Below are 9,137 nucleotides of genomic sequence, written 5' to 3'. Positions count from 1 at the left end.
GTTACCATGGCAAAGCACCCCTACGCTGCCCCCGCTTTAGTTATAGGTCATTAAATAATCACTGGAAAAACATCTTTTCAAATAAATAACGCAACATCAATTACGATTAGATAAACAACATTTAGACATTTTCATCATTAAGGATTTCCCGTCACATATCGTTTCTTTGTCACGCAGTGGCATGTAGTAGACTTTTATGGCAAAACAAGACAGTTAAACAATATAAAGAAACTCATTCCCCACAGCTATTATTATTAAATGTGTGTCATGTGTATTACATAATATTTTAGTTTATTAATTGGGTGACCCCGGGAATCCCACTTACTGCCCCTCCTCCAAGCCTCACCACCTTCCTGCATCTTTACAAAACCTTGAGTGCCCCTTACTGCTCCTTCCATTCCCCAAAACCCCTTCACCCTACGCCTTTACTTTAGAACGGTGTCCAGTAATTTGTTGTTGCTAATCACAATATTACAATGCTTTTGAAACAATATTTTTAAAAAACACAATTTTTTTAAATCTATTTTTTAAAACAAGAGGTTTATTTCCACCACTCATCTGACTGGATAGCGTAATTTACAGTCTGATGGTGGACATTGTTAACCAGTGATGAAAGTCTGGCTTGTCAATACCCAATGCCACCTGTCGCTGGTAGCCCGCTCATGACTGTGGCTTGAACCGGAATTGCTTGTGTCGCCATTTCCAAAGTGAAAGCAGCTTTGGGGTCGATTCATCACCACTGTGCATTGGATTAGAGTCTGGTTTCCAGGGCGTGCTTTGATCACCACCGTACATTGGATTAGGGTCCGGTTTCCAGGGTGTGCTTTGATCACCACTGTGCATTGGATTATGGTCCAGTTTCCAGGGAGTGCTTTGATCACCACCATGCACTGGATTAGAGTCTGGTTTCCAAGGAGTGCTTTCATCACAACCGTGCATTTTATTGGGGTCCTGTTTCCAGGGAGTGCTTTGATCACCACCATACATTGGATTGGGGTCCGGTTTCCAGGGAGTGCTTTGTTCACCACCGTGCATTGGATTGGGGTCCGGTTTCCAGGGCGTGCTTTGATCACCACCGTGCATTGGATTGGGGTCCGGTTTCCAGGGTGTGCTTTGATCACCACAGTTCATTGGATTGGGGTCTGGTTTCCAGGGCGCGCTTTGATCACTACTGTGCATTGGATTGGGGTCTGGTTTCCAGGGAGGGCTTTGATCACCACCATGCATTGGATTGGGGTCCGGGTTCCAGGGAGTGCTTTGATCATCACCATGCTTTGGATTGGGGTCCGGTTTACAGGGAGTGCTTTGATCAGCACCATGCATTGGATTGGGTTCCAGTTTCCAGGGCATGCTTTGATCACCACCATGCATTGGATTAGGGTTCAGTTTCCAGGGAGTGCTTTGATCACCACCATGCATTGGATTGGGGTCCAGTTTCCAGGGCGTGCTTTTATCACTACCATGCATTGGATTGGGGTGCGGTTTCCAGGGAGTGCTTTGATCACCACCATGCATTGGATTAGGGTGCGGTTTCCAGGGCGTGCTTTGATCACCACCATGCATTGGATTAGGGTCCGGTTTCCAGGGCATGCTTTGATCACCACCATGCACTAGTTTGGGGGCCGGTTTCCAGGGCGTGCTTTGATCACCACCATGCAATGGATCGGTGTCCGGTTTCCAGGGTGTGCTTTGATCACCACCATGTATTGGATCAGGGTCCAGTGTCCAGGGAGGGCTTTGATCACCACCATTCATTGGATTGGGGTCAGGTTTCCAGGGCGTGCTTTGATCACCACCATGCATTGGATTGGGGTCTGGTTTCCAGGGAGTGCTTTAATCACCACCATGCATTGGATTGGGCTCTGGTTTCCAGGGCGTGTTTTGATCACCACCATGCATTGGATTGGGGTCCGGTTTCCAGGGCATACTTTGATCACCACCATGCATTGGATTGGGGTCCGGTTTCCAAGGCATGCTTTGATCACCACCATGCATTGGATTGGGGTGTGGTTTCCAGGGCGTGCTTTGATCACCATCATCCATTGGATTGGGGTCCGGTTTTCAGGGTGTGCTTTGATCACCACCATGCATTGGATTGCAGTCTGGTTTGCAGGGTGTGCTTTGATCACCACCATGCATTTGATTGGGGTCTGGTTTCCAGGGCGTGCTTTGATCATCACTGTGCATTGGATTGGGGTCTGGTTTCCAGGGCGTGCTTTGATCATCACTGTGCATTGGATTGGGGTCCAGTTCCCGAGGCGTGCTTTGATCACCACTGTGCATTGGATTGGGGACCTGTTTCAAGGGCGTGCTTTGATCACGACCGTGCATTGGTTTGGGGTCCTGTTTCCAGGGCGTGCTTTGATCACCACTGTGCATTGGATTGGGGTCCGGTTTTCAGGGTGTGCTTTGATCACCACCATGCATTGGATTGCGGTCTGGTTTGCAGGGTGTGCTTTGATCACCACCATGCATTTGATTGGGGTCTGGTTTCCAGGGCGTGCTTTGATCATCACTGTGCATTGGATTGGGGTCCAGTTCCCGAGGCGTGCTTTGATCACCACTGTGCATTGGATTGGGGACCTGTTTCAAGGGCGTGCTTTGATCACGACCGTGCATTGGTTTGGGGTCCTGTTTCCAGGGTGTGCTTTGATCACCACTGTGCATTGGATTGGGGTCCGGTTTCCAGGGAGTGCTTTGATCACCACCATGCATTGGTTTGGGGTCCGGTTTCCAGGGAGTGCTTTGATCACCAACGTGCTTTGGATTAGAGTCCGGTTTCCAGGGAGTGCTTTGATCACCACCATGCAGTGGATTGGAGTCTGGTTTCCAGGGAGTACTTTGATCACTGCCATGCATTGGATTGGGGTCCGGTTTCTAGGGAGAGCTTTGATCACCACCATGCGTTGGATTGGGGTCCGGTTTCCAGGGAGTACTTTGATCACCAACCATGCATTAGATTGGGGTCCGGTTTCCAGGGAGTACTTTGATCACCACCATGCATTGGATTAGGGTCCGGTTTCCAGAGAGTACTTTGCTAGGAACGGCCAGGCCATATCTCACTGTGGTTTGCTTGCTGCCTGCTTGGACCTCTATGGTTTGTTTTATTATTTTACATGGGGGTCTGTAGTGCCCCGAATGAGTCCCTGTGCAAAAGCCTCCACATAGGCTTCTTCTTCCGGCCCCTCTTCGTCCTGTTAGTGTTAATTGAGATAGTCATGTACCAAGTCTCCTTCCCCTCTAGGTCACTGGCTCCTCTTGTAATGATCGGGACAGAGGCCAGCAATAAGTCCTGGTTGTCTACATGAAAAACACCTGGACACCAATGTTTGTACTGACACAGGGACTGGCCTCAATGAATTGAATGTGTTATTCCCTAAAGTTCTGGAGGTGGGAGGAACTGGTAGCATCTGGGAAGGGCCAGTACCGGAGTCGGATCCTAAATGTGGACTGGTAACAGGCGTTGGGTTAGAAAATACTTCCTTCCTTGGAGAATTCGAGTTAAATCTAACAGCCCAGGTGGTAGAGATGTGTGAGTGCGGCCACGGGCATAGGAGACCCATAAAATCTGGGGGGTACCGGGGACACCTTGGGACTTTGCTTTTTTTTTTAAATAGAAGTACCTATTAAATCACATATATCATCAAGAGAAAAAAAGAAAAGAAAACAGAAAAAAATTAAGAAAAAGAAAAGCAGTTCAGAGTAAAAAAACCTTCAATTTGACGTCTCACTTCTGAAGGTTTAGTTCAAGTAAAGATTTTACCACTTCCCAGGTCAAAAGGCTTTCATGGCCTGAGCATAGCTCGTCCCAAAATGATTGGGTGTCCACCCACCATTCCTGGGGTGTCCTGTGTTCTGGTCTTTCCTACACCCCTCTCTCCCCTGCACACACTGGTCACCCCGTGCTGCAAACCATCCCTATCTTTCATCTGCACTCCGTTCTTGTTCCCATCTCTCACCTCCCTTGCTCCTCTCTTTTTCTGTCCTCTGCACCCTTTCTACCCTTTGTCACATTGCAGTCCCACTGTCTGATGGAACTGGGCAGAGCACGCTAACTCATTGGTCATACAGTTAAGACAGGCTTTGCGTGTCTTCTCTTTCTTACACCTAGAGATTTCCAGCCTGACTTGGGCATAGCTTTCAGTGGAATGGTAGCCTCATGGCGCAGTTAGATTGTTAGGCTACTGCCGATGTCTTCTTGATGGGGAGGGTCTTAATTATGATGTAGAACATTGTGTAGAGAAGGTGAATTAGGAGTGAAAGCCTGTGAAAAATGACCAGTGTTGCGGCACTGTGAGTGTGATTGTATTGAGAAGAGCGTGTGATTACACAAGCTGCCACATAAAGCCCTTTTAAAGGGGGTAGAGAGGAGCTGAGATGAATGTGTTGCCTTATTTTATGGGCGGTATGATGCGAGTCTTGCTGTCAGGATATCCTGTGGGTCTTGCGCAGAGGTAGCATAAACTCCTACCTCCCTGTAAGGTCTTGGCACCTGCACTTTAATTATAAACAGAGAACCATCCGCAAACCTGCCCAGGACAGAGGATTGGGGTTCACTGGATTGCTATTGCTGAAAGAATTGAGGCATAGGAACTCGACAAAGGACAGGAAAGCACCAATATGAAGCGTCGGCAGAATAAGAGTCATCCAAATGGGCTCTGCAAGCAATACCCCTGATTAGGTCTATCGTGATTCAGTGCACCTGAATAGTGGGCTAGAAGCTGAGAAGGGCTGCAATGTTGCAAAAGTAATTGACTTAATGGAAAAGTATGAACAACAGAAATTAGATTAAAGTTCACCTGAGTCACCGAACGACTCACCACGCAGAAGTTGGTGTAGAAGGGTAACAAACTACTGTTGCCCATCAATGCTGAACCTTATCTGACCACAGAGGGTGAAATAATACCCCACTCATGAGAGAGAAGGCACGGGTGGTTGCTGCTCATACTGGCCAGGTCACGGTCACTGTCTCCCTTGTTAGTATTAGCACTGTAGTACTACTGATTGTTGCTGGACATAAGTGTAACACTCAAACTGCACAGCATTTCCTGTATTGTATTACATTGGGCGCGTTATCCATGTATGTAAGTGGAAATTCCAGGCTGAATGCACCGCTGTATTGATAGCTTTTGAGTTACTTCAAATGTGTCTCAAAAGGACTAACTGTAGTACCATGACATATGTTGGGACACAATTGTGTGGTTCAAGAATATTTTTTTTAAGATATTTGATGTATTAGACACATTGCATGAAGATAAGTAACTTAAAAGTTATCAACAAAGTGGTGCATTCAACAAGAAATTTCTATTTACGTCCTTAACTTTATGTGATCGCTACGCATTTTCTACTGTGCATCACCAAAATGCAGATGTTTTTGTTTTACTGCATATATGCGGAGGAGACCCTATGCAGTCTCCCCCACCCCATAACCACTCACATTTATTATTAACTTTACCCCCATATATAAATGCAGTGAAATGGGGCTGTGGAAATTCAACATTTTGGGGTGCACAGTGATGGGGTGATACCCTTTATGACACACAGTTTGAGTACAATGTTCTGGTTTAACGTGTGTGCAGCCTATTTTTGGGACCTCAGTTTAAAAAACAATATTTGCTAGCATTTATTTTTGAGTGTGCGTGGGGTTAATACTTGTTGGGTGCACATTATTAGGTTGATATTGTTGGATTGGGAAGAAAGATGTTCTTCGTTGGGGTAGGTGCAGGGGGAGGAGGGTTAGGGTGGTGTTGTGAAGAAGCTTGTATGCTCATGTTTCCATGGATAGATGTAACAGTGGTGGTTGTGCATCTAGGGACAAAGACACTGCCCCCTTGTAAAGAGATATAAGTTTGGATTCAAATTCAAAACTCACAACGTTCCTAGCAAGAAGCGCAGTACTGCTACAACCGGAGACAGTCAGGAAGATGCAGCTAGCGAGATGTAGCTGATTGCAGTGCAATGCTTGTGGGGTCGTGTAGGGGCAGGTCCTGCGCAAAAACATGCTTGTTTTTCTGAACAGTGCCTAAAGGGCAAACCAAAGATAGCATAGGTTTGTTCTTTGGAGGCCGGCAGGGTATAGGAGGTCTGGAATGGCTGCCGCTCAACTTTTGCGCAAACAGCATGGCCCCTGACTGACAGCGGTTTTGGGCCTGTGTACCGCCCCATACTTGCCAACCCTACTGATTTAGGCAGTAGGCGGGCTACTGCTTTTTAAGCAGTCCTACTGCCTACAGATTTGGGTGACAGATCCTACTGCTTTTTATAGTGGCGGGTAATTCATGTGACTCTAAGGCAATTAATCTATCTGTGCGGTGGGTGGATAAGTGATACATTTGAGTGATGGGCTCAGATCAATCCACTGACCTGGCAGCTACATGACTCTGCCCTGCACTCTTGCAGGGACAGACCTTAGGTGAACCACCAGTGAAGGCAAGTGGCAGAGCGTACCACCATCACACAGCATCTGCCTATCAGACTGAGGAGGGTATCGGTCTCCATGTTGTTCAGTGTTACACCTCCACTGCAGTAATAAATATGTACTAATCGGGCTGATGCTACAGAGGAGTGGCAAACCTTGCCTACCAACTCTGTGTGATTACCTTCTGTGAAGGTGGGTAATTAAATTTTGTGTTAACTTACCATTCAAAATTATACATTGTAAACATTTCAACATCTCTCCATATTGTGCTGTTTGATGGGTTGTGCATTTTAGAATGCTCCAGTGGTGCCAACAATGTATGGTTTGTAATTTCCTGTGATGTCATTGTTATGCTAAGTATTATTTTTGAAACTTGAAAAATCCTACATCTTGGACTTTTTGGTCACAGAATGTTGGCAAGTATGCTGCCTGCCCACGGGGGGCATGCAAGGCTGCATGGGGTGGGCCCCACTTCAACGCGCCACACACTCACACTTGTACAGTTAACACACGTGGCGTGTTAACTATCACGGTCGCTGGTACGTTCCCTCTAATTATATCCTCCTCCCCCAACACCTGATTCCGGCCTGGCCCGGCCTGCACTGCACCTCCCAGGGTGTCAGACAGGACATGAGGGTGGAGGGGGGCACTTCACAGCTGTGCACAATATTTTGCTTAGACCCACAGCGTGTGAACGAGCAGTGCAGGTTTGTGTGGTGAGAAACCGTACCGCACAACCCCCCCTGACCCTCCGCTTGGCGCAATCAGCAGTTTATACAGCTTTAAAGGTGCCAGACAGGAAAGCCGGAGAAGTGTTACAATTTATCACGTGCAAATTCATTAACAAGTGGAACGAATTAAGGGGCTTGCTGGCTTTTCCTGAATTCTTAACATTGACTAAACAGGCAGCGTTGCATCGCTGTGGCACCCCTGCACGAAAACACACCTGCCTGGAGCTACTTTGTCTTGACTTACCTTACTTAGTAGACTGAGTAAGTGTGAGGTCTCTCCTCAGGACTCCAGTCCAGCAGGTTGAGTCGGCGGAGTCACACTTCTCTCATGCTGTTAGTAGTCAGGAGCACGGGTCACTGCCTGGCTAGTGGCTTCTGAAGCTGAGGCTTCAAACACGCATGGGCACGTGCAGTATGCTGGCCTGAGCACGTGACGCTCCCAATGTGCAGGTGGCAGGCACAGGGGGAGTGAGCGGGGGAACGCATGAGCGAGCTGCGCAGCAGGCAGCAGAGTTAAGAATCTTGTTTGTTTACCAGTGCTGCTTTTGACTGCCTGAACTCAGTGGCATAACAAAAATGTGGGGCCAACCTGCGAGCCATGCTGAGGGGGCCCCGCATCTCGGCAACAAATTACGGGTCATGCCACACTCTGGACCGGCCTAGATTATCACATTCGCACAATACGCACAAACGTTCTGCTGAAGGGGTATGCCTAACACTGTACTAGGTGAAATATATAAATATGTGTTTTAATGCAATATACAGCACACTTTCTGAGAAAAATTGGCTAAAAAGTCAGAAGGTTTGCAATTGGTTTGTAGGGTAATGCTTTGCTATTAAAAACTCCATGCCACATTGAAAACATGTCCCACTGGCTGCACAATGTAGACCAGTGTAGACACATAATAACATTATAGTAAAGCATGCCAGGCCACACGTAGACAAACCTAGACTAGCTGCACCAAAATGCCAATCGAGGCAATATAACTCATCAAGAAGAGAGCACACATTCAAGCCTGGATCTCTGCGGCCTCTAACAACACAGCCAAACTCTTTAAAATCTGCAAGGAACTGGTCAATCCTTGTTACGTTCACCTGTTCTCCACAGGGGCGCCGAACGGAACTGGACGGTTCGAAATTGAATGGCTCCACGTGCCCCCTCTGTTTCCCTCCTTTCATCACGAAGGCAGATTGCCTAAAATGTTAAAATAAATGTTACCAAACTGTGAGGAGGAGGACGGACTCCCACCTCCCATGGCCTCCTTATGCACCCCTCTGATATGTCTCACCTTGGTGTTATGAATGGCGGACTCTCCATTCTGTGACTGTATGCAGGGGTGCATAGCAGTTCAAGGATCTAGTTACTTCACTGATCCTGAAGAGTTCCAGACAATGATGACTCAATGGGTAAGTCTTTATACCAATGGTGTGGATTGCATTAGAGTTCAAGCTCACTCCGGTGCCTATTCTTTGTAGGCTTTCCCTTGGTGCATAAAATGAAGTGGATTCCTCCCCAGAAAGGTTGAGCTTAATGCGAAGGTAAGTTTCCACGCCAGCGTTATGCAAAATGTCTTAACATATGGTATTGTTCTTATGCGCAACTAACCTGCTGTTCTTTTTCTATCCTGCAGGTGCGGTACCTTCGGGGGGGAGATCGCGTGATGATGCCTTGAGGAACTGCAAGGAAATGCAGCCGTCGGTAAGTAGTAGCGCTGCATATGTTTTAAATGTCTTTAATGAGGCCCTTCCCTATTGCACAGCTAACCTGATGCCTTCTTGTGTGTTCATTAGGTGAGGCAGCTCCGGAGCGGCGATCGAGTGATGGTGCTTCGATGGATCGCAAGGTTGAGCAGCCTTCTGGAAAGTATTAGCGTTGCGCAGAGTAGCAATGTCTTTAACGTGGTCTGCTCGGCTAGCCTGTGTTTTCCTTTTCTGCTCAGCAGAAGCGGAGATTCCAGAGTGCTCAAGATGGAGCTTCAGGTAAGAGC

General features: G+C 47.4%; 1 protein-coding gene across 1 annotated transcript; it reads right to left on the bottom strand.

Moving 5' to 3' along the window:
- Window positions 1-660: 660 nt before the first annotated feature.
- On the bottom strand, window positions 661-1,803 carry LOC138525923 (basic salivary proline-rich protein 4-like). The gene has a single exon (XM_069636211.1). The coding sequence runs from the start codon at window positions 1,801-1,803 to the stop codon at window positions 661-663; it is 1,143 nt and encodes a 380-aa protein (XP_069492312.1).
- Between the last annotated feature and the right edge of the window lie 7,334 nt (window positions 1,804-9,137).

Source organism: Ambystoma mexicanum, chromosome 7p (genome assembly GCF_040938575.1).
Source record: "Ambystoma mexicanum isolate Mex_15411 chromosome 7p, UKY_AmexF1_1, whole genome shotgun sequence".
Classification (NCBI taxonomy): Eukaryota; Metazoa; Chordata; class Amphibia; order Caudata; family Ambystomatidae; genus Ambystoma; species Ambystoma mexicanum.
The sequence above is the reverse complement of the archived record's forward strand: the minus strand, read 5'-3'. Positions and strand labels throughout refer to the sequence as shown.